This window comes from Mauremys mutica, chromosome 8 (assembly GCF_020497125.1).
Source record: "Mauremys mutica isolate MM-2020 ecotype Southern chromosome 8, ASM2049712v1, whole genome shotgun sequence".
NCBI classification, from domain to species: domain Eukaryota; kingdom Metazoa; phylum Chordata; order Testudines; family Geoemydidae; genus Mauremys; species Mauremys mutica.
The window spans coordinates 71,682,040-71,708,274 of NC_059079.1; the positions used below are offsets into that span (position 1 = coordinate 71,682,040).

At 55.7% G+C, this 26,235-nt stretch overlaps 1 protein-coding gene across 5 annotated transcripts in view; it reads right to left on the bottom strand.

Moving 5' to 3' along the window:
* PCDH1 (protocadherin 1) overlaps window positions 1–26,235 on the bottom strand; it is a 150,957-nt gene that overhangs the window by 118,982 nt on the left and 5,740 nt on the right. For all 5 annotated transcript variants that reach the window (XM_045026407.1, XM_045026406.1, XM_045026408.1 and 2 more), the window contains exons 2-3: window positions 20,509–21,323; window positions 16,087–18,279 (exon numbers count right to left, since the gene is read on the bottom strand). In XM_045026407.1, coding sequence (XP_044882342.1) covers window positions 16,087–18,279; window positions 20,509–21,306 — 2,991 coding nt within the window. In that variant the 5' untranslated portion in view covers window positions 21,307–21,323. The remainder of the gene's footprint in view (window positions 1–16,086; window positions 18,280–20,508; window positions 21,324–26,235) is intronic.

Consider the following 26,235-nt stretch of genomic DNA (forward strand, 5'->3'; position numbering starts at 1 on the left):
ACACACGAACAAATGGATATAAACTGGTCATCAACAAGTTTAGAGTTGAAATTAGATGAAGGCTTTTAACCATCAAAGACAGTGAAGTTCTGGAACAGCCTTCCAAGGGAAGCGGCGGGGTGGGGGAAACTAACTTGTATCAAAACTGAGCTTGATTAAGTGTCTGCATCCTACCCAGTAACTCCTGGAAGGATTGAAGTTGCAGGAGTGGTACTAGAGTGTACATCACCACCTCATCCTGCAAAGAGGAAGACAGATTTGTAGGAGAGAACCATTATCTTATGATGCTTCCTCTTGAGACTCTGTTTCCTAATGTTGTTCTCTCCCTCATTCTAGTGGGCTAGTTGGCACCTAACTGGTGAAGGGAATAGTAATTTGTGGACAATGTGAGAGGGAGAGCAGCTTCTAGAGGGTGTAGACCAGGGACCCCGAATGCCAATACGGCTAAGATGGGAAGCTAAAGGGACAGGGCTAAGAAGATGCTGAGGCCCGAGGAGACATCTGCTAAGGGATATCAGGACATCTCAGGGGTATTTAGGAACTCTGGGACCCCTAAATTCTGCTGGTAGTGATCTGGGAGTTGCTGTATTCAGAGACTCCCTAGGAAGTAGAGGGGAATGAACCTCTAGAGAAGGGGCTCGGCTTGATTCTGGAGAGGAATAGTGGCCCGGGGGAGGAGGAGTAAGCCTGTTCTCTCAGTACTAGGATAGCAAGGGTTTAATTCTAATTGGTGTCAGAGGCATTGGTACTGAGGTCAGTGCTGGGGACTCAATGTCAGGAGATGGTAAAGATCTGTCGGTACTAATACTCAGTACCAAGAGTGTCAGTGACAGAATGGACTTGGTCCAACTTGGAACAAGGAGAGGCAAAGAATCAGCCCCCCCAGGGTGAGCAGGCCTCAGGACTTAGGTTTAGAAGAGTTAGAAGGCCCATCACTTTCAGTTTCTTTGATCTCCCTTCAAGGAAAGAGGATAGGTGCCATGAGTTGCCCGTAGAGAAGTTCTCAGATTTGCCCTGCATTGATGAGGTGGAGGTGGTACTGTTCTTTGGCATTGAGCTCCCAGCCAGCGTGGGACTCAGTTTGGAGAGCTGAGGATGACTACCTGAAGGGGATGCAGGTCTGTTCTCGGTACTCACATTGGAAACCTTCAGGGAAGAATCCCTACTTACAGGGGCCCTGAAGGAGTGGGATCTTTGGGAGAAAAGTGCTTTTATGGAGTCAGAGGAACATCTCCCCATTCTAATACTCCTCTCATGGATCAGTCCAGTAGGCAGAGCTTTAGCTGGATATCTCTGGAGCTGTGACCAGCTCACACAGCCACAGTCTGGAAGGTGGCTTTTGCCCAAAGAGAAGAGACACTGGCCACGTCTACTGGTTAATAGGATAAGTCCATCACACGTTGGACATGGCTTGAGGACCAAGGGTATAGGATAGGTGATTGGGCAGGAAGGTGCCTCAGCGCTTAGTGTAGTTAGGGGAATGGCAGAGATTTTAAAGAAAGAAAACTATCAACAGTAATGCCAACAGGGCAGGAACGTGCTACTCAGTTCCCCTAGCCAAATACACACTAGCTGACTGGATGGAGGGGTGTTACGGGGCAGCAGAAAGACATCTCACTACTACAAGTGGGCAGGGCTGCCCTATCGTATGTGCCCTCAGGTGTGGGGGGGGGGGGGCTCAAGGACGTGCATGGCCCCAATAGACACTGCAGGTCAAGAGATCTCAACCTCATACATGAGGTGCATGTACCACGAGTGGGATCCGCAGACAGAATTTGCTGCACAAATTCCCACCTCCCTCCCAGCTGCCCAGCACTGTGCTCCCTGGCAGACTACCCCCATGGCACAGCCAGGAGCTCCCACCCCATATGGCCCCAGGAAACACTCATCCCCTGGCATCACTGGGTGTAATCCCAACAACAGGCTCCCCAAGATCCTCACCTGAGTTGCAGTCACACCACAAATACTCCTTCCACCCAGGGAGACCTGGCACTCACCCCATGGTTCTCAGGGGGCTGGGGTGCCTCACACTCCATCCCCCCCACTACAGGAACAAGTAACCCACAGTCCACATGCCCCTATTGCCAGACACCAGCCCCAGCTATAACTGACATGAGATCAGCACACGCCTCTTGGTACGTTCCGCCTACTGCTCGTGGGGAGAACCCAGGCACTGGCCAGCCCCACTCTGACACGACACAGCTGCCCACAGGGACACAGCTGGCACACGTCTCAAGCACAGCCCCACCCCAGAGCAATTTTCCCTCCACCCCCTCCTGCCCCACAGCACCTTCCCCTCCATCCCCACCTTCTCCACAGTACACTGTCTTCTACCTCCTCCTGCCCAACAGCACCCTGCCTTCCACCTCCTCCTGCCCCAGGGTGCCTTGGGCACTGATACCCACTCTTCCACAGAAGCCTGGCTAGTGACAGAAAGGCCCACAAACACACCCAAGCAGAGGGCGGCTGAATCCAGTTTTGCCCCAGTAATTGGGTGAATGATTAGCCAGGCTCAGCTCCTGGCCTGGTTCCAGAAGGACTGTGAATAGCAGGGAGCAGCTCTGCAGCGTAGCCCAGGAGAGGCAGTGCTGGGAATATCAATCGGAGCCACTTGGATTGCCAGCCGGCCGTGCAAACAGCCAGGGCTTCGGTAGTTAAAAAAATCCCCATGCAGCACCCAGGCCAATGCAGGGGCACAGCAACAGACAAATGGAGACCCTGCCGGGAGCACAGGGCAGAGACTCCCCTACACAAGGCATGAGGGAGGGCCTGATGGCGGGGCACTCCCAGGCAGCTCTTGCTCCAGCAGTGTGTGGTGCTAGCTGCAGGTGCAACCAGAAGCAAGGCATGGTGGTAGCATAGGCGTGATGTGAGCATGGCACGTTGCATGGGGTCGATGCACACAGATCTCACACACACACACCGGGGGCACAGGCTCCTTCCATGGGCTGCTCCCAGTAGCAACCTTTAGGCCATGTTTAGCCAGAGCCTAAGTGACATCTGTGCCCTGCCGGCTCTTCGCCCAGGGCCCTGCCCTGCCCCATCCTGCTGATTGGGAAGCTGCATTGCAGATGCGTCCAGCTCTGCTCTGCTCACCCTAGGCCCTGTGAAAGGTCCCCAGCCATGCAAAAGCTGCCTCCCAGGATGCTGCCCCTTGGCACAGCTGCTCCAGACCCTGGGGATGTGACTACCATGGGCAGCTTTGCAGCCATTTGCTCTAATCTGCAGGCACTCATAGAACACTAGGCCAGAAACCCACTCTTCCCAGCCCCTAGGTCACAGGGGCAGCGGGAGGGTGACAGCCCCAGCACCCAGGTCCAGAGCAGAAGGGGAGTAACAGCCAAGAGGCAGTGGAAGGCTCCAGCCAGCCTGGGACAATGTGCTCTGGGCAGCTGGAACTGCCTGTAGCACGGCTAGGATCTCTGGGGCAAAGCCAGTCATAGAATCATAGAATCTCAGGGTTGGAAGGGACCTCAGGAGGTCATCTAGTCCAACCCCCTGCTCAAAGCAGGACCAAACCCAACTAAACCATCCCAGCCAGGGCTTTGTCAAGCCTGACCTTAAAAACCTCTAAGGAAGGAGATTCCACTACCTCCCTAGGTAACCCATTCCAGTTCTTCACCACCCTACTAGTGAAAAAGTTTTTCCTAATATCCAACCTAAACCTCCCCCTCTGCAACTTGAGACCATTACTCCTTGTTCTGTCATCTTCTACCACTGAGAACAGTCTAGATCCATCCTCTTTGGAACCCCCTTTCAGGTAGTTGAAAGCAGCTATCAAATCCCCCCTCATTCTTCTCTTCTGCAGACTAAACAATCCCAGGTCCCTCAGCCTCTCCTCATAATTCATGTGCTCCAGCCCCCTAATCATTTTTGTTGCCCTCCGCTGGACTCTCTCCAATTTATCCACATCCTTCTTGTAGTGTGGGGCCCAAAACTGGACACAGCACTCCAAATGAGGCCTCACCAGTGCTGAGTAGAGGGGGATGATCACATCCCTTGATCTGCTGGAAATGCCCCTACTTATACAACCCAAAATGCCATTAGCCTTCTTGGCAACAAGGGCACATTGTTGACTCATATTCAGATTTTCGTCCACCGTAACCCCTAGGTCCTTTTCTGCAGAACTGCTACCCAGCCATTCGGTCCCTAGTCTGTAGCAGTGCATGGGATTCTTCCGTCCTAAGTGCAGGACTCTGCACTTGTCCTTGTTGAACCTCATCATATTTATTTTGGCCCAATCCTCTAATTTGTCTAGGTCCCTCTGTATCCTATCCCTACCCTCCAGCGTATCAACCACTCCTCCCAGTTTAGTGTCATCTGCAAACTTGCTAAGGGTGCAGTCCACACCATCCTCCAGATCGTTAATGAAGATATTGAATAAAACCGGCCCCAGCACCGACCCTTGGGGCACTCCACTTGATACCGGCTGCCATCTAGACATGGAACCATTGATCACTACCCGTTGAGCCCGACCATCTAGCCAGTTTTCTATCCACCTTACCGTCCATTCATCCAGCCCATTCATCCAGTCCCCAGGCAGCACAGACAAACTTGCTAAGGGTGCAGTCCACACCATCCTCCAGATCGTTAATGAAGATATTGAACAAAACCGGCCCCAGCACCGACCCTTGGGGCACTCCACTTGATACCGGCTGCCATCTAGACATGGAACCATTGATCACTACCCGTTGAGCCCGACCATCTAGCCAGTTTTCTATCCACCTTACCGTCCATTCATCCAGCCCATTCATCCAGTCCCCAGGCAGCACAGACACCAGGGGTAACCTGTCCCACTCATAGCATGGCTGCAAGGACCTCACAAATCCTGATGGGCCCCATTCCCAGAGAATTACATACGGACTCAGCATCACTCCCACTCTCCAGAGTACAGGCTGGGCAAGACTTCCACACTGCCTCCCGCCCATGGTACGGGCCAGGCACGGCCCCTGCGGAGCTTCCTGCCCACGGTACGGGCTGGGTATAGCTCCCGTAGAGCCTCCTGCCTGGGGTATGGGCCAGGCACAGGCCCCACGGCAGCTCCCACCCGGGGTATGGGCTGGGCATGGCCCCCACACTGCCTCCTGCCAGGAGTACGGGTGGGCATGGTCCCCGTGGAGCCTCCTGCCCAAGGTATGAGCCGGGCATGGCCCCCACGCTGCCTCCCACCTAGGGTACAGGCTAGGCACGGCCCTCGCAGTGCCTCTTGCCTGGAATACAGGTCAGGCATGGCCCCCACGCTGCCTCCTGCCTGGGATACAAGCCACGCATAGTCCCCGTGGAGCCTCCCACCTGGGGTACAGGCTAGGCACGGCCCCCGCAGAGCCTCCCATCCAGGGTACAGGCTGGGCATGGCCCTCATGGCACTTCCTGCCTGGGGTGTGGGCTGCACAGGTGCCTACTCCACCTCCCCCTAAGGTACAGGTGTGACAAAGTGGGAATTTTTGTTATTAATCCTATGTGTGCCTCAGTTTCCTCCTGTATTTCACATGGCTATCCAGTGGGGGGAGAGGGATTACATTTGCTCTGCGGGCAGGCTAAGAGCCATCAGGGTGGGCTCTGGGGGAAGCCTGGGGCTCTCATGCCTGGGAACACAACATAAGAACGGCCGTACCGGATCAGACCAAAGGTCCATCTAGCTCAGTATCCTGTCTACTGACAGTGGCCAATGCCAGGTGCCCCCAGAGGGAGTGAACCTAACAGGCAATGATCAAGTGATCTATCTCCTGCCATCCATATCCATCCTCTTACAAACAGAGGCTAGGGACACCATTCCTTACCCATCCTGGCTAATAGCCATTTATGGACTTAACCATCATGAATTTATCCAGTTCCCTTTTAAACACTGTTATAGTCCTAGCCTTCACAACCTCCTCAGGCAAGGAGTTCCACAAGTTGACTGTGCGCTACGTGAAGAACTGACTAAGGAAGGAGGCAGGGAGACATAGAGCCTGAAAATAGAACTCACTCCAGCTTGGCTGGTGAATTGCTCTGGCCTGACCAGAATGGACTGTGAAAATGGTTCCCAAAGCAGGGTCTGCCATGGACTATGGGTCTGTCCTTGAGCTGGGGCTGAAACAGCATTCCTGCACCTTTGTTGCATTGAGCCGGTTTTGGAACGGAAAAGCATCCTCTGCACTCTGTGACTCTCCCTCTCTGTGCATGAGCGATCATGCTGGCAGGGCCATCCCGCGCTGCAGGGACGTTCCGGTAGTACCGGACAGGAAAGGGGCCTGGGACAATTAGGCAGATACCAAAGGGGTCCTTGGCAGAAAAAACCTTGGGAACCACTGGACAAGGCTTTAACCTTCCTCTCTGAGCTACTCTAAGGCCGTCCTGTGCTGGGTCCAGCTGGCTGATTGACAGCACTGTGGGAGTGTCACTGCAATGCTAGGCGAGGGGCATTGATCCTGCAAAGAGACAGGTCTCTCCAGGCATCTGTCTCGGTTGGACTCGCTGAGCAGAGCTCTTGATGTGAAGCCTTAGAGGTTCAGTCTTGCAGGGGGTGAGGCTGCATGGCCTATCCTGGGAAAAGAGAGCCCTTGGGGGTCTGGCACACTGAGGGGTTCCTCCTAGAGACTGTTCCACAGTTGAGGGCATAGCACCCATCCTCTGACTCTGTGACAACAGGCTATACACAACCTCCGTGTCACCACACAACCTCCGTTGACACTGTTGACACAACCTCCGTGTCACCACAAGGCTGAGGTACCAGCTGAACATGACCCACCATGTCACCGGATCCACAGGATCGGTGTACCGCCCCAGCTGTGGAACAGTGTCTAGGAGGAACCCCTTAGTGTGCCAGACCCCCAGGGGTCTCACTCTTCCCCCAGGGTCAGCCACGTGGCTTCACCAACTCCTCAGACTGGACTTCTGGGCCTGCAGCAGGGCTCCCTGCTGCACCCCGTGAGCTCCGCTTAGTGAGTCCAACTGAGACACACCCCGATAGAGACTTGTCCACTCTGCAGGGATCAATGCACCTCGCCCAGCATTGGCAGGGACACTCACCCAGCACTGTTGACACAGTCGGGTTTATTAGTCAGCTGGGCACAGCACAGGAAAGCCTTAGGGTAGCACCGAGGAAGAAAGGGTAAAGCATAGTCCATCCTGGCCAGCCCAGAGCCCAGCCGTGCTGTGGTGAATCCCCTTGCTCAAGCTCTGTCTCTCTCCAACTGATCTCCTTGGTCAGTTCCCAGAGGAGAGCCTCGATTCCTTCCTGCAACTCTGATCCCCCCCATGCCCCTTCCCAGCCCTTTGTTCTCGAGCTGGGGTCTGTGCTCAGCTCCCCTGCTGAGAGCTGGGAAATCCATCTCCCCTTGGGTCATTGGTTGCTAGGAGTCCATGATCTGGTGCCTAGCTTTGCCGTTGTCTTCTCAGATTCTCCACTGATATGGGGTCGCCCGCGGCTCGTTCTTTTCCAACGACTCAGACAGATGGGCCACATTTCATACCCATGTCTTAGCCTGCCCTGAGAGCAAACAGTCCTATCCTCCCACCACTGCATATCACTACTACATATAGGGGAAACTGAGGCACCCATCGGCTTCATAAAAATATTACAGACAATTCCCACTTCAGCACAACCTCCAACCACATACGTACCCCCTATGCCTGGGTACAGGCTGCTTACAGCTCCACGTCACCTTCCACCATGAGTACAGGCTGGTCACAGCCCTGATGTAATCTCCCCCCCCCATATTACAGGAAGAACAAGCCCCCTGTGTCACCTCCCCCCTGAGACAGAGGATGCACATGGCCCCCATGTCATCTCACCCCGGGTACCAGCAGCACATAGCACCCATGAAACCTCCTCCAGGGTACAGGCGGCACACGGCACCCATGTCACTTCACCCTGGGTGCAGGTGGCACACAGTCCCCATTTCACCATCCTTATGGTACAGGCAGCACACAACACCCACGTCACCTCCCCCAGAGCACAGGCAGCACACAGAGCCCATTTCACCTCCCCCAGGGTACAGGCAGCACACAGCACCCATGTTACCTGACCCCTGGCTCATGGTACCCAGCGTCTGTTCATTCCTGGATAACGAGGTGCACATGGCCAACTTCTGCTGCCTATGCAACCAGGTGAGAGCCAAATTCCCCCAGCCCATGTCCCCAAGGGCCTGTATCCCAGGGGCTGTGGATGGGCACCCAGGGCAAGTGAGTCTTCAGGGACCTGGATGCTGCTCAGAGAAGGAATCTTAAACTCCGGTGGTGGGAAACTCCAGTCCGTTCTTGGGCCTGGGTTCATCAGTACCTATGGGGCTTGTGTTTGGGGTGGAGTGCCCTGCAAAGGGACTCCCTGACCTCCCACTCAGGGGCCGAACACACCTTGCTGTGTCTCCAGGTAAACAACCGCCATCTTCCCCTCAGAACTGCACCCCATTCCCATCGCCACCTCCCTGCTCTCTCACTGCCCTGCCAGCTCTCAGGATGGTTTCCAGCTGCCCTCGCTCAGGAGTCAGCCAAGCTACAGCCAGGTCTCTCACTCTCCTACCTCAGCCCTACCCACCCAAATCCTGCTGTGCTGTCTCCTGGCCCTGCGGTTTCCCATGTTCTGGGCTCCCCTCACGCCCTCTGCTCCCTGATGCTCTCAGCTCTCCCCAGTTTAGTATCCTCACTGAATTTCACCTGGGTTCTGTTTCTCGCCCCTGCAGATCATTAAGGGCAAAACATATTCAGCTGCATCCTAGCACTGCTCCCTACAGCCACCCTCCCCACTGTTCAGTTCCCAGAACCTGGTGTCATGTTCCATCAGCTGGGATCACACTATGCCAGTGTCACAGCCAAGCAGCCCTGGTCTGACATACGGCGTGTACTACTCACCCACACACTGGCATTCTGGAGGAGGGAGAAGCCAGATCAGCTCTGCGTACGTCCCCAGTGCCCCAGGTTTCTGGACCATTTTGCCACTATTTTATAGTCTATGACTGGCCTTACAAAAACCCCTTGGCCCTGCACCGCTGGCCAGCAGGCAGCTTTGCCAAGCACCTTCCGACGCCAGTGCCTGCAACATATGCAGAATTTAAGCTTGCTTTCTAAGAGACACATTCAATGTCTAGCTGGTAAGATTACAATGGCTGCTGCGTGCGTGAGTGAAGCCAATGCTGCTCCAGCCTCTTGAGCTCTGCTGGGACTCAGAGCTCAGTCAGACAACTGGGAACTAATAAGACGGGTGCAGATCCCTGGGGCTGCAGGGGCTCAGAATCAGGTGGATCTGAGCATTGGGGCAGGCCTTGGGGTTCCACCCTGGGGAAAGAGGCCTGAAACATGGAGGCTGGCCAAGGTGCAGAGTAGCAGAGACAAGCAGCTAGGGAGTGGGGAGATGTGTGGTCCCTCCCTCCCAGGGCCGGCTCCAGGCACCAGCGGAGGAAACACGTGCCTGGGCGGCTCATGCTAAGGGGCGGCATTCTGTCCATTCTTGGGGCAGCACAGTCTGGGCGGCTTTTTTTATTTTTATTTTTTTGCTTTGGCAGTTCAGGCGGCAGTTCGAGCATCTTTTTTTTTTTGGCTTGGGGTGGCAACAATGGTAGAGCCAGACCTGCTCCCTCCACCACCGCAGGAAGAGACTGGCGGTGAGGAAGAACAGAATGTTCCTTCCAGCAGCCAAGGAAAGGTAGCAGGTCCTTGCCAGCCACAGGCTGCTGGGCAGAGGCCAGGGACCTCCCTGCCCACCACCACCACCACCCTTAAGGGCTGGCAGGAGGTTGGGGTGGTCCTCACCAGAATGCTCCTCCTGGAGTTTGTTTCCCCTCTCTTTTTCTATCTGTTCCCCCACAACCCATTCCCCGCCCCCCGCAGCCCTCTTTCCCCCCACCCAAGCCCACTGCCCCCCAGCAGCCCACTCCCCCTCTCTGCAGCCAACTCCCCATCCCCCAGAGCCCACTGTTTTCCCTCCTCACAGCCCACTCCCCTCCCCCTACACAGCCCACTCCCTGCCTTTAAAGTTCATGGTGACATTTTCAAGCCTTGAATAGCATAAGGCAAAACATCATGAAAGTCGTTTAAACAGAACAAAATTGGAACGTTGTGAGCCAAGGCCTGACATCACCCGAGCTGCCATTGGGCCAGGCTGCACAGGCAGTGACCTGGCACTTGTCTGATGCTGTGTCTTATTCTCCAGAATGTCAGTGTGTAGCCTTCATGGAACCCAACACCTCCCACACACACACACCAGCATGAGCAACACCATGACTGCCTGAGGTTGCAGAGAGCCTGAGGCCATGGCTGCGAGAGGGGGTAACTGCCCTAGCCCTTCTCAAGGGGGTGACACATTCTCACCCTCTGGTTCCTGAGCTAAGTCAGCACATCACTATTTCACTGCTCTCAAAGCCTGCACGAAAGAGGGGAAGCCAATCCTGCAGTGGCTGCGGGAGACCTGGGGGGAACTCTCACCCAGATTAGCGAGTCCAGAAAGCACAATAATAAAGGAGGATTTCCACTACCCTCATACTGACTGGGCACTATCCTCATATCAGGGAGTGATGCAGAGAGAAAATTTCTACACACCATAAGTGTCTGGTTCTTGAAGCAGCTACTCAAACCCACAATGGGAGAGGCAATTCTTGATTTAGTCCTAAGTGCTGCACAGGATCTGGTCCAAGAGGTGAATATAACTGACCCGCTCAGCAATAGTGCCCACAATGTAATTCAATTTAACACCCTTGGAGGGGAATAATACCCACCCCCGCCACACACAAAAAATCCCACCCTAGTAACATGTACCTTTAAAAAGGGGTAAAAGAACGAGGTCCCTTGTTAGACAGAAATTAAAAGGAACAGTCACAATGGGTAAATACCTGCAACCAGCATAAGGACTATTTAAAAACACAGAGGCTCACACTAAATGTATAGCCCTAATCAGAAAAAGCAACAAGAAGCCCAGAAGAATACCACCATGGCTAAACAGCAGAGTAATGGAGGCCATTAGAGGCAAAAAGGCACCCTTTGACATTTGGAAGCCAAATCCTAGTGAGGGTAAAAAGAAAACACACAAACTCTGGCAGTAAAAGTACAACACACAGTAAAAGTATAAGGCAAACCAAGAAAGCATTCACAAGAAGATGCAAAAACTAACAGTAAGATTTTTTTTAAAAATATCTAAATATTTAAAATATCAGAAGCAGGAAGCCTGTCAAATAATCAGTGGGGCCACTGGACGATCAAGGTGCTAAAGGAGCACACAAGGAAGACAAGGCCATTGCAGAGAAGCCAAATTAATTCTTTGCATCAATCTTCAAAAAGGATACCCAAAAGGCTAGCTCTTATGTGAGTAACAAATCTAAAGTATTGCCCCACATTGATGTGGCAGTACAAATTGAACAGATTGATAAACTAAACAGTGATAAATCACCAGGTCCAGATGGTATCATCTAAGAGTTCTGAAGGAACTCAGGTATGAAATTGCAGAAGTACTAACTGTAGTATATGTAACCTATTACTGAAAAAGGCCTCTGGACCAGATGACTGGAAGGTAGCTAATGCAATGCCAATTTTTAAAAAGGGCTCCAGAGGCGATCCTGGCAATTACAGAGCAGTGAGTCCAACTTCAGGACAGACAAATTGGCTGATATTATAGTAAAGAACATAATTATCAGACACTTAGATAAACATGATTAGTTGGGGAAGAGTCAACAAAACTTTTGTAAAGGAAAATTGTGCCTCATGGATCTATTGGAATTCTCTGAGGTGGAAACAAGCATGTGGACCAGGGTTAGTCAGTGAACATAGTGTACTTGGACTTTCAGAAAGCCTTTGACAAGGTCCCACCCCAAAGGCTCTTAAGCATAGTAAGCTGTCATGGGAAAAGAGGGAAGGTCCTTTCATGGATCAGTAACTGGTTAAAAAACAGGAAACAAAGGGCAGGAATAAATGATCAGTTCTCAGAATGGAGAGAGGTAAACAGCAGGATCCCCCAAGGGTCTGCACTGGGACCAGTGCTGTTCAACATATTAATGATCCGGAAAATGGAAACCACAAAGTTTGCAGATACAAAATTATTCAACATAGTTAATTCTAAAGCTGACTGCGAAGAGTTCCAAAGAGATCTCACAAAACTGGGTGAGTGGGCAACAAAATGGCAGATGAAATTCAATGTTGATATGCAAAGTAATGCACATTGAAAAAAATGATTCCAACTACACAGATACAATGATAAGGTCTAAATTAGCTGTCGCCACCCAAGAAACAGATCTCGGAGTCATTGTGGATAGTTCTCTGAAAACAGCGCAGCCGTGGTCAAAAAGAATAACAGAATGTTAGGAACCATTAAGACAGTGATAGAAAATAAGACAGAAAATAAGATAAAGCTTATAAATTCATGCTGTGCCCACACCTTGAGAACTGCGTGCAGTTCTGGTCACCCCATCTCAGAAAGGTTATAGTGGGACTGTGAAAGGTTCAGAGAAAGGCAACAAAAATTATCAAGGGTATGGAACGGCTTCACTATGAGGAGAGATTTTAGCTGTTCATCTTAAAAAAGAGAAGACTAGGGGGTATATGACAGAGGTCCATAAAATCATGAATGGTGCAGAGAAAATTATTAGAAAAGTGTTAGTTACCCTTTCCCACAATACAAAAACCAGGGGTCGCCCAATGAAATTAATAGGCAGTAGGTTTAATAAATAGGGAAATACATTTTCACACAACACAGAGTCAACCTGTGGAATTCATTGCCAGGGGATGTTGTGAAGGTCAAAAGTATAGCTGGGTTCACAAAAGAATTAGATAAGTTCATGGAAGATAGGTCTATCAATGCCTATTAGCCAAGATGATCAGGGGCACAACCCCATGCGCTGGGTGACCCTAAACCTCTGACTGCCAGAAGATGGGGGAGAAGATGGGGTGAATCATCCTCCAACTGCCCTGTTCTGTACATACCCCCTGAAGCATCTGGCACTGGCCACTGTCAGAGACAGGATACTGGGCTATTGCTCTGACCCAGTATGGCTGTTCTTATGCCACAAGGAATGGGACACTCAAGTGTCCTGCACACCTCCATAGGCAGTGGGCACAAGAGTGCAGGAACAAACCCCTGGGATAAGGGGCGAAGGAGAGAATGGCAGGAGTCAGGGACTGGGTTTGCGGCCCAAGCAGAGAGACAGCTCTGTGCAGTGGGGAGGGGGCAAGGGAAGAGGCCCCGAGCACTTTGGCAGTTGCCTTATGAACTCTGATGGAGTTGCTCGTCCATAACTATTCCCTCTCCTCCTGCTGGAGCATGGCTCCTCGCTCCCTCTACCTGCTCACACAGACCCCACTGCTCCCCACTGCAGCATGGTGACCTGGTCAGTAACTGCTCCTGCAGGCAGCCCCTCTGCATGAACACACCACACTGCCCTGCTGGGCACAAGCGCTGACTGTCGCTGATCCCACTGCACCCAGTGGGGTGCATGGAGCAGCTCCAGGAGCGCACTGGCACGCTGGAGCTCCCTCGTGGCAAGTAGCGTGGCCAGGTGCCCAGTTTTCGACCAGAAAATCTGGTTGAAAAGGGGACCTGACAGTGTCCAGTCAGATCTACTGACCGGACACCCAAAATCCAGTTACTGTGAGTGGGGGAAGTAGTAGGGAGGCGCCAGGTCATCACCCGCTCCAGCCTTTACTCATCCAGGGCCACCTCCTACCTTTGTCGCGTGACTGCAGCTCCCAGCCCCAACCCACATGGGGTGGAGTGCGGGGGACGGAAGCAAGCAATGGGGGGGGGGAAGAGGAATGGATGGGGAGGGGCCTCAGGGGAAGAGATGAGCAGGAGTGGGGCTTTGGGGGGGAAGAGGCAGAGCAAGGTGGAGCCTCAGGGAGAAGAGGCAGGGCAGGGGAGGTTCCACCCCTGCTGGAGTGTCCAATTTTTAAATATTGCCAAGTTGGCAACCCTAGTGGCAAGGCTTGATTCCAGCACAGGGAGAGGCTGGATGTCTGCAGCAGCCCCTATCATTCACAAGCAGCGTGCCATGGAATGGAGCGCACCAGCACGGCACAGCCAGCCAGGGACATGCCATGTTCCCTCCCAAGCCGCCCTGCCTATCCCACAGGCAGGAAAGCAGGACTCAGGCACAAGGAGCCAGGGTACAGGAGAAGAACTAGCACCAGGGCACAGGCACAAACCCCAGGGCTGGGGGAGCGGGGCCTGACCCAGAGAGGGGGTTTTGCTGTGAGGCGCAGCCCTGAAAATTTTCCCCAGGTGCAGCTTAGGCTCCATGGTGTGGGAGAGGCAGCCCAAACTATTGCTGCCCCTTTCCTGCAACACCTTTTCTAGGCTCACCTGCTACGTCTCCACAGGGAGAGAGGAGAGGAGATGCAATTGGGGTGGTGGATAATGTGCCACTGCCCCCAGCTGTACTATGGGGGGATGGGCTGGGGTGGAGGCAGAGCCCCCTTTCCTTCACTCCCCCTCCCCCTGCCTCTGGGCCTTATGGAAAACAAAACACAGCATTCAAAAATATAAAACTTTATTGAGGGCAAATTCAATGGGGGCAGCCCATCCCCACGGGACACACAGGCTACAATGCAATGAACGGGGAGGGGAGCCCAGTCCCATGGGACATACAGGCTACAATGCAATGGAGGGGGAGGGGAGTCCAGTCCCATGAGACACACAGGATACATACAATGCAGTGGGGGGGAGGGGAGGGGAGGGGAGCCCAGCCCAGCCCCAGGAGACATAAGATATAATGCCAATTCTGCAGGAAGTCCCCCCCGACCCCTGGGCAGATCCCAACAGGGCCCACAAAGCAGGAGCCCAGCAAGATGAGGCAGTCAGGCAGGTTGTCCTCAAGGCCTCGAACCCTCCACCTCACCCATCACCTCCATAGCCTGGCTCCCAGATTTGCTCTCCCCTCCCCAACCCAAGTCCCTCAAGATGCAGCCAGGACCTTTGCTCTGTCCCCTCATGCAGCAAGACAAACTCAGCCCCAACTCTCAGCAGTGACCCCGCCCCGAACCTCAGCACAGCCACTTCCTGCTCCCCAGCAGAGACCCTCCCCAGCCCTCACTCCCCAGCCCCGACACTCGGCCCAGCCACCTCCTGCTCCCAAGCAGAGACACCCCCCCAGCCCCAACACTCAGCCCAGCCACCTCCTGCTCCCCAGCAGACACCCCCTCAACCCTCGCTCCCCAGCCCAAACACTCAGCACAGCCGCCTCCTGCTCCCCAGCAGAGACCCTCCCCAGCCCTCACTCCCCAGCCCCAACACTCGGCACAGCCACCTCCTGCTCCCCAGCAGAGACCCCAACTCCGCAAGCCCTGGCTCCCCAGTCGCGACACAGACAGCCCTGGTGCAGCCCAGCCCCCTCACTGCTGGTAACGAGCTGTGCTCTGATCTCCTCTGCAGTGGGCTTGGTAGAGGCTGCAGCGTAGCTCTGCAGCTCCAGCGACAAGCCTGATGCTTAGGCTGGAGCAAAGGGCCAAACACCCCGGGCAGCAAGGGCTGGCGCTGGAACACAGGCTGGGGTCCCCACCCCAGGCAGCTGCACCAGGAGCAGAAGAAGCTTCTCTTACAGATTTGCTTTGCCCCAGGGCAGTAACAGGCTCAGCCCCCTTCCCAGGGAGCCCTGAGCTGGCACTTCAGAGGCTGCTGCTAGCAATAATGGGCTGGGACTGGGCACAGCACCCCCGATCCAGGGCAGGGCTGAAAGTCAGCTCCTTGTGAGACCAGCAAGGTGCAGGCCCCAGGCAGTCCAGCACAGATGGAGGGGTGGTCACTGCCATCTGCTGGTGCTGGCAGGACTGGTCTCTAGCCCAGTGCTCAGTTGCTACTGGGGCACAGGGACTGCGAATCCAGTCCTTCCAGACCCCTCGCCCAGCACATGCAGGGCTCCTTCCCATCAGGGGAACCTCCAGCAATGCAGCCCAGTGGCTACCACCCCCATCAGCCACAGGCAGCTGCCCGCAGGTCACGGTGCCTTCAGCCCCTGCCTTTTCCTGCCCCAGGAAGGAGCCATGGCTAGCTGCTCCATTAGTCCTCTGCCAGCCCCCTAGGCCATTCCCATGCGGCCGGGGATGGGTCCATGCTCACTCCCACACCTCCGTCCAGATGGCACCCCGATGCAGAGGGTGTGCGTCCGGCGGGCTCAGGACGAGCTCTCCTACCTGCTTGTTGGTGTATTTCTGGGGGTTGGTGCGGTAGCTGTAGTCAGAGTACTGCTCAGAGCCCGTCGAGTTGTTGTCCCCAGTGCCCACAAAGGTGTTAGTGGCAGGCAGGTCCTGCACCACCTGGTGTTTCTTAGAGGCAGAGGGCGACTGGGGCTGCAGCTGGATGGAGGGCAGCGGGGAGTTGGAGCGGTAGTGGCGCCCCAAGTCCGGGCTCCCAGGTGGGTAGTTGAGAGGCAGGTGGATGCGGGGGCTGTCACTGACGGAGTCATTCATGAGGTTGAACTTGAGGGACTTCTGCAGCCCAGTCTCCTCCTCGTCATCGGCTGGTTTGGGCGGCTTAGGGGACTTGCTCTTCTTCACTTTGCTCTTGCTCTTGCTGCTCTTGTTGCCCTGCTTGGGGGCGTACAGGTCCTTGGTCTCCTTCTTGCCCGCCTGGTAACCGCTCTTGGCCTCCCTCTGCCGGCAGTAGCGCACCAGCACCACCAGCACGATGACCAGGGTGACGGCCACGATGCCGGCGATGACACCGAAGAGGATGTTGCTGCGCTGCTTGCTGCGCTCGTACTCGGGGTCCCCAGCGATGTCGATGTCCAGTGGCGTGTCCAGGCTGTGTCCCAGCAGGGTCTCCAGCAGCGTGCGATTGGCCAGGGTCTCATTGACATAGAAGTGCACCAGCGCGGTGCCATGGCGCGAGGGCTTGCCCCTGTCATTAACACGCACCACGAGGCGGTGCAGGCCATGGTGCTTGCGCAGGATCTCCTTCTCCAGCGTGATGTCCCCGCTCTGCGGTGAGATCTGGAATAGCTCGAAAGGGTTGCCCCCCGTGATTCTGTAGGTCAGCTCTGCATTGACCCCCGAGTCAATGTCCTCAGCCTTGACCTTGCTGACCTGCTGCCCGGGGCTGGTGTGGGGCAGGATGTGCTTGTAAGAGGCATTGGAAGGGGAGGTGATGAAAGGGGCATTGTCGTTCTCATCCAGCACGTTGATGGTCACCCCCACATAGGCGGATCTGGGAGGGTCCCCGCCATCCACAGCTTTGAGCCGAAAGGTGTACGTGCTTTGCTGCTCCCGGTCAAAGGAGATGCTGGAGAGTATGGTGCCAGTGCCATTCTGGATGACAAAGTCCCCGTTGTCCTGCTCCACTGACAGCTGGATTCGGGCGTTGTCGCCCTTGTCAGCGTCAATCACCGTCACCATGCCCACCGGGCTCAGGGGAGGCATGTTCTCCATCACTGAGAAGTTGTAGCTGCTCAGCATAAACTTGGGGTCGTTGTCATTCCTGTCCATGACACTGATGGCCACAGATGCCGTGCCCTTGAGACTGGGGCTGCCCTTGTCAGCTGCCACCACTAGGAACTCGTAGCGCTCCCTCTGCTCCCGGTCCAGCACCGTCTTCACTCGGATCTCGCCTGAGTCAGGGTCGATGGAGAAGAAGCCCTTGGAGGAGGAGTCCATGACCAGAGAGTAAACCAGCTTGGCATTGGATCCACTGTCAGCATCACTGGCACTCACCTCCACCACCAAGTCATCAGGAGCATTGTTCTCGGGGAAGGCCACCTCGGTGAGGCTTTGGCTGAAGACTGGGGCGTTGTCGTTCACATCCACCACCTGCACCTTGAGGGAGTTGGTGCTGGAGAGGGGCGGGTTCCCCGAGTCCACAGCCACAATCTCAATGGTGTACTCCTTCACCGCCTCGTAGTCCAGCGGCGTGGTGGTCTGCAAGAAGTACTTCTTCTTGCTGTCACTGCCCGTCTCGCTGGCCTGTCTCAGCTGGAATGGGACATCGCCAGCAACCACACAGGTGACCACAGCGTTCTCACCCTCATCCCGGTCAGACACCTGTACCAGAGCCACGGCCGTCTCCACGGGCACGTCCTCGGAGATGTTGGCTATGCCGTCTTGATGGGTGACGAGGCCAATACCCCGGATTTCAATGGAGGGGGCATTGTCATTCATGTCCTTGATGGTCACCACCACTTGGGTGCGGGCACTCTTGGGATTGGCCCCCTTGTCCTTGGCCAGGACAGAGAACTTGAGGATATTGACATCCTCACGGTCAATGGGCCCCTGCACAGTGATGAGGCCCGTGGTCCTGTCCAGGCGCAGCAGGCGGCGCACCATGTCCGTGGCCTGGTGGAAGGAGTAGTCAATCTCGGCGTTGGCACCCTGATCCGAGTCATTGGCTTTCACCTGTGGGAGGAGGAAGAGGAGAACAAGGTGAACAGGAGCAACCCTGTCCACGTTTCTCCAGTGAAACTGGCCTAACCGGTTAGGCTGCCTCAGCCCCACTCCCTGCTGTCCCGCTCTGGCATGCAAGGAATTCTCCATGGGAACCAGCCAGCCAGCAGGTCTGACACCCAGCAACAGGGAGGAACAGCCAGGAACTAGAACGCGGCCTGTCCAGGTGAGCAGGCCGCACCCTGCTGGACCCTTGCAGCAGCAGAGAGGATCCCAGCCTGGCTGCGCACACCCCTTTGCTAAGATGAATCCTGATTCACCACCACGCTGCAGCGAAGCTAGTTACATGCAGCCAAAGACACCACCCGGGAAGGCTGGGTTAGAACCCACTGCTTCCCATTCTGGGGCACTGCTCCGAAGCTGCACAGGCAGCCCAGTGCCTGCGCCTGGGCTGTCCTGACTCAAAGCCAGCCCAGAGCCTGCTGCAGTTCAGTGCAGAGAGCTAGTGATTCCCAGGGCTGGGGCAGCAGGAGGCTGCAGGTTGTGATTGAGGAGCACCAGCTGAATTGGGTGTTGAGGGAGCCCAGGACTGGATCAATGGGGGACGGGCTGAGGTTCAGTACTGTGGGGCTGTGACAGAGCTGGGGAGAAGCTCAGGGCTGGGATAGCATGGGGGTGGGGGGAGCTGTGGGTCAGGACTGAGGGGACCAGCCTAGCTGGGGAATGGGAGGAACCCAGGACAGAAATAGCATGTAGGGGGAAGAGGCTGGGATTGAGAGGCAGCAGCAGAAGTGGGGGAGAGGGGTCCCAGGGCCGGAACAGCTCCAGATTGGGGCTGAGGGACAGAGGAGAGCTGCCCATACTCTGCATGGCTCCATCTCCTCTCCCCACTCCCCTCCTCCCTGTCAGGAGTTCTGCATTCACATAAGCCTGTTTCCACATTTATTATTTGCTTTCTAAAGAATCGGAGGTTTGTCTAACATTTGCTTTCCTAATCAGCTCTCCAAGCGGGCTCCTCTCTGCCCCATTTGCAGCTCTGCCGTTATCTCGCTCAGCAGATTTGGATGGAGAACAAAAGTTGTTAAATGTAAATTCCACCTTTTACCTCCACTCCCTGAGCTGAGGAGTCATTTTCCTCCTGAAAGATAAAAGCTGAGCAATGGCAGCAGCAGAGCTGCAGCCCATTCTCCTGTCGCTTCTGCCTTATCTGCCTCCAACTTTCGCTCTCTGAACAGTGAAAAATGAATTCTTAAAATTCACATCAAAATTAGCGAGCCGAGCAGCTGAGTGCTGGCCGTGCTCCACTTATTAAGATGGCAGCTGCAGATAAACAGATGTCAGCTCCCATCGGCTCAGTGCCCCTTCCACCAAATCCACAGAGACCCACCCCTCAGGGCTCCCAGCCAATTGAAATGGGCATTAGGATCTCACGCTTGGGCTCAAAATTCTCTCTGTAGAGTCTGTGGCATGCAAGCGGCCTTTGGCTACCCCGGGGCTTCAGCCGTGCCACATTTTGTTTGTGCATGTACAAGAGAGGCTGCATCATCCCACATCTCCCTGGGGAGAAGGCGCTTCCCAGGGGTTGCCAAGCCAAAGGAGCCTGCTTTAGTTTCAGAGGCGTCTAATGCTGGTGAAAGGGAGACTAATTTCCTGTCTGTAGCCAGCATTTAGCACAGCTAGGCAGTGGGCAGGCTTCCCAAGCACAGCTCTCCCGGTGCCCCTCAATCCTGATCTGCTGCCCCTGCTAGCCCAGCCCTGGCCTTCCCCCACTTCTTTTCCATTCCTAATCTTACCACATTGTGGTGTGGTTTACTAGGGAAGCTGCCCACCTACAAAATCCCTGCCACTTGTGATCATGCCATGCCTGAAACCAGGTTCCCGGTGGTACCTCAGCACATTCCCAGACAGACAGACTGTGAGGCCTTTGGGACAAAGACTATTCTTTTTATTCTGTGTTTGTACAGCACCTGAGGCCACAGGGGCCTGGGCCATGACAGGGGCCCATGAGAGCTACCGTAATACTCCTAATAATGTACAGTGCCTACTGCAATGTGGGCCTGGTCCGTGACTGGGCCCAATCAGTGCTCCCATAATACACTTAATAAATAATAATCGTAGCAAGTAATATAAAGGCGCTCCAGCTGCTCCACCTGCCTCCTTTGAAAGCTGATGAAGAAAGTGGGAAGCTGGCCTGGGCAGTGCAGGTTGTGCACCATGCTTGGTGCCCCACTGTGTGCTCACCTGGAGGACGGAGTGCCCCATAGGGCTGTTCTCAGAGAGCTCTGCCTCATACAGGGCCTTCTCGAACTTGGGGGTGTTGTCATTCATGTCCAGGATGGTGATACGCAGCAGAGCGCTGCTCGCCCGCGGTGGGCTGCCTCCATCCTGCACCTTGATGGTCAGGTCATAGGAGTCCCACTGCTCCCGGTCCAGGTTCCCCATGACAATCAGCTGCGGCTGCTTCTCATCCTGATCCTCAGCCACCTGCAGGCCAAAGAGCTCCTGCGCCTCGGGCCCAGCCAGGAGCTCATAGGAGGCAACCCCGTTGGCACCTGCATCGCGGTCCATGGCCAGGGGGATGGGGAAGAGTGTCCCGATGTTGGTGTTCTCGGGAATGGCCAGTGTGATGACAGGCGAGGCGAAGTTGGGCGTGTTGTCATTGATGTCCAGCACCTCGATCTGCCCTTCCAGCAGGCGTGGGCTGCTATTCATCATCAGGTCCGTGATGGACACCTCGAACTCCAGGAAGCAGAGTTCCCCTGGGAACTGGCTCTGGCACTCCCGCAGGCTCTCCCGGTCGATGGAGGTCTCCGTGGTGTAAATGTCCCCTGTCTTGCCATCCACACGCAGGTAGGGGGCCCCCACTTCCAGCTTATAGAGGTGTCCCACGTCGGGAAAGCCGTAGTCGGCAGCCAAGCTCCCAATGAGTGTGTTGGGTGGCTGTTCCTCCTGCACTTTGTAGACCACGCGTGTCCCAGCGCCCAAGGTGGGGAGCTGCAGGACGAGCCACAGGCCCAGGCAGGCTGCCAGCCATGTCATCCTGCACTGGACAGGGGCTGCAAGGAAGCAGAGACACCACAGATTAGGGACAGCACGCTCCATCCCTCGGGCCTCCTCGCTCCCCACATACCCTGTTCGCTGCCACTGCATGTCCAACCTGGCTAGGAATGAGAAGCCCAGCCCTGCTGCCAGCTATGAAGCAGCTGAGCAGTTCCCTGCTCCACACACTCACCTCTCTGCTCAGCAGGTCACAGGAGCTGATTTCCAGCAGCCCTCTGCAACCCAACATCAATGCCCAGGGGAAAGGCTCCTACATGCCCTGCCTGTGTAAGAACAGCCCCACGCCTGTCCCCTGCCCACCAGTTAGTCACAACTCAAACGGACACTGCACCCAGGCAGACGCACACAGGGCACACTGCAAAGGGCTTCCGCCTGCACTGCATAGCGTGCTCTAGCCAGAGAGATAGCCTTGCGGGGCAGACCAGAGACCCTGTGCCCCCCTCAGTGCTATAGTGACACGCTGTGAGCGAGTGCCTCCACGCCAGCGTTGCAGCGACACACTACAAACATACAACCCCTCCACCCCCCTCAGTGCTACACTGACACATGCTACAAGTGCACCCTCCTCTTCCCCACCCCCCCATCCCCAGTGCTACAGTGATTCACGCTATGAGCATCCCCACCCCATCTCGCCACTGCAGTGACATTCTGTGAGCAAGCGCCCCACCCCCACCCTGGCACTGCAGCGACACACTGCATAGTGTGCTCTAGCCAGAGAGACAGCCTCGCACCGCAGCCCAGAGACCCTACGCCCCCCCAGTGCTGCAGTGACACACTACAGGTGTGCAAACTCCCCCCCCCGTGCTGCAGTGACACATGCTACGAGCACACACACACCCCTGTGCTACGGTGACTCATGCTATGAGCTTCCCACCCCCACCCTGGGGCTACAGTGACACGCTGTGAGCGAGTGCCACCACCACCACCCCGTCACTGCAGTGACAAACGCCACAAGAGTGCACCCCCACACACACCCTGGCGTTGCAGCAACACATGCTACAAGTGCACACTCCCCTCCCACCCCTGGTGCTGCACTGACACACGCTACAAGCACACGCCCATCCTCCATGCTGCAGTGACACACACTTCTCCCACACAGACACACTGCACTGAGCACAGAGACCCAGTCCGGACTCCTGGCCCTAGGGGGCTGCAGTACAGCAGACAGGACAAGAGACTCTTAGGACACTGGAGCCACCCCATAAAGTGTCTCTACCCTCAGCGCTGCCTCACATGGAGTGGAACACCCACAGCACTGCTGTGCTGGCCCTGAGCTGGGTTCCCTGGCCACGCAGGGCAGGCTGGGGCTCCACCCCTGCTCACATTGGTACGAGCTGTGGGCATACACCAGGTGGGGGGCAGAGAGACAAGGTGAGATCCCTCCCTTCCTCATTGCCCCAGGCCCCCCAAGATATACACACACAGTAACCTCCTCCAACACACACACAGAGTCTGAACTCCTCCAACACATACACTGTCTGACCCCCACCAACACACACAGACACACACACAGTAACCTCCCCCAACACACACAGTCTGACCCCACCAACACAGTAACCTCCACCCAGCACACACACACACACACACACAGTCTGATCCCCCTACACACACAGTCTGACCCCCACCAGCACAAACACAGACTGTCTGACCCCTCCAACACACATAGTAACATCACCCCAATACACAGACAGGGCCGCCAAGAGCAGGTTCGGGCCCTGGTGAAAAAAAAATTTCGGGCCCTCCAGCAAGGGCAGACCTGCTATACAGGGCCGACGAAGCCGGGCCCAGGGCCCCCTTCCGGACCGCCGGGCCCCAGTAATTTGTACCGGCTTCCCCCCTCCCTCGTCAGTCCTGCACACAGACGTGGTATCTGATCCTCCCCAGCACACACACACACACACACACACACACACACACGCACACACACAGAGTAACCTCCTCTCAACACATACACACTGTCTGACTCCCTTCACACATACACATACACACAGTAACCTCCCCCCTACACTCACACACACACACACTGTCTGACCCCTTCCATGCGCGCGCACACACACACACACACACACTGTCCGAGCCCCACCAACACACCAGAGCACCCCAGGAAACAGAGGGCTCGACTACCAATACAGATCCAATAAGCAGCCCACAGTGGGAACTGTGTACCTGACACATACACGCGTTAACTTCCTTCCTAGAAATGACACGATCCCAGCCAAGCACCTGAACGCGAGCGCCAAACTCGCCAGCCCCTAGCATGACTGTCCAGGACCAGAATCATGGCCCCACATCCCCTATTTCCCAGGGCCCCACATACAGCACTGCTCCCACCAGCCCGTCACCCTACCCATGCCCCAGCCTCACACCCCCACAGAAACTCCTCCTGTGATGAACAGACATGCAATGCTGTACTCCTCCCTCTCCACACTGCAACCTCCTGCCCCTCAACACTGCCCCCTATGCATCCCACACAACCCCAAACCTGCACCACACACACACCTCCCTGCTCAACCCCGAAACACACAGTTGGGGGCCCCCCTCTCCAGTACTTCCTGGTTCCGTTATTGCACTAGGGGCCAGCCTCTCCCCCGGGCATGAGCCCTGAGCCCCTCACTCCTCCCCCATGACATGCGAGATGCCCACCTGGCCCAGCCCCTCCAAGTACGCCTGGCCTCACTGCCTGCCCTGAACATCAACCCCACGAGCAGTGCCAGGCCACAGCGGGTCAGAGCACAGGACCTTTGGCACTGCCCTTCCCCAACCTCACCCTATCCAGCAGGAAGCGTCTCCGAGTGCCCACAGGACAAGGGGGGGGCGGGCACTGGGAAGGGTTACAGCTGCCTGTCTACTAGCACAGCCCCTGGAGAGACGCTGCAGGCAGCGGAAGGCAACACCTGGGCATGGGAACCCCAGGCACAAGATCCCTCCAGCTCAGTGGGCTCCTCTCCCATGTACGGAGTAAGCTCCAGACCACCCCACACACGGCAAGCTCCCCCAGCCCTTCTCTTTGCACCTGCACACTCAGCAAGCTGCCCCCCCACACAGAGCTACCCCTCCCCCACATATGACCATACCCTCCCCACCCGCCCTGCGAGTTGAGTCTCCCTCCCCAGCACAAAGTGATCCCATGGGGCACTACCCAACTCCCATTCATTGTGAGCTCCCCTCCCACACACTCAGTCCCCCCTCCTTCCCTCTCCCCAACAGGGAATCCCTCCATTCCCCACCCCCACTCTGCTACATGGTGCTCTGACCCCAGATGGGCCCCTGCTCCCCCCAGTGAGTGAGTGGGGCAACAGTCAGTGCCAAGAGCAGCTCAGGCGCCACAGTTTAGCACATTCCTCGAGCCACCAGCTCACAGCCCATCACAAGTCCCTGACCCCAGCCCAGCAGAGGGGACCCTGTGCAGCCCCTCCTCTCCCACACAGACCACAGCCTTTTCCACAAGCACAGATGACAGTCACAGGGAAGCCTTAGCAGCCCTGCTCCAACGCCCTGGCCCCACGGCCCGGCTCTCCCTCCCTGGAATGGCTGTCCCACTTTGCTAAGTGTCCTTCACGCAGGACTAAGAAATCTGCCCCTCTCTGGCAGCATGAGTGAGAGAGGTGGCTCTGACATGGCAGAAGCAGCCAGCCCAGGAGCCACCCATGTGTGAGGCAGGCCCCATTTGTCCTGGCATAGTGTGAGAGCAAAACAAGCCCCTCCCAGTAAGAAAGGACACCAACACCAAGATTCAACCCTGGCTCTGGAGAAGCACATTCCCAGGCACAAAGAAGAAACAGAGCAAAATCTGCTTTGGTGGAGAATGGCTCCCAGAGGGAGGCAAAAGGCTGACAGCAGCCACAGTGTGATGCCTGCACGGCGAGTGCATGTGCCCTTCTCAAGCATCCTATTGCTCAGTAGCACCCTAGATAATGGCCGTGTATGGAGCAAGACAAACAAATACCATCTAACCACAGGACCCGGGAGAGCCCAAGTTAGACAAACCCTAAGAGCTGGTCAGGATCTTGAGGCTCTATTGGAGCTGCAGCTGGGCTTGGAGCTGCTCCCAGAGGTTGTTTGCCCATGTTTGTTTATTCTAGGCGTGGGTTGCAACTGTGTCCAGTCCCTGAGCTGTGGTTCCCATTGGGTGAGGTTTGGGGCAAAGGTGAAAGTTGTAAGGTAAGGCAGTCCCTGTGCCTATCAGGCAGCCTGAGTCAGCCATTCCTGGGATCTATGGGCCAGGTGCCTTGCAGGGCTCCGCACCCAGCAGCTTCCGCTGTGACTGCTGGTGGGGCTGGGCAAACCCAGGGCTCACCCTGCTACCTCTCTCACTGCAGCAGGGGCCAGAGGCAGAGCACAGACCAGCGCTCACTCCTAGGACAATTCACCTTGGTTAGAGCAGGTGCTGCATTTTTACCCCAGCCCCACCACCATCCTCTGCTGGTGCGGAGGGTGCGTGAACGACTCCCACACACTGCGTGGCTGTGAATGACGTGCTGCAGAGCTCCAGCCTGAGGATCATGGCTGACAGCGTGGCCCCTTGGGCACAGTGAAGCTGTCCACCAATGGTAAAGCTCATCTGTGCAGGATGCACTGGAACCAACTCCTTCAGGAGCTAAGGACTGTACCAGACCTCCCCAGCCTCTGCTCTGAGAGCCAGGCGTGCTCCTACAACCCACCTACACCACTAAACACCCGGAGCAGTGACCATTTACAACCCAAACTACTCCACTGCACACACAACTCTCCCCCAGGGAATGGGTGCATGACAGAGCAAACCACACATGGCATCACTCAATGCACCATCAGAAGGCACTCAGATACTGCTGTGATGACGATGGGATCAGAACCCCTGCAGAATTACACCCAAGGGGCTGTGTACAGGAAGGTTGCAAAGTCCAGAACTCAAAAGTTAGGAAATACCAA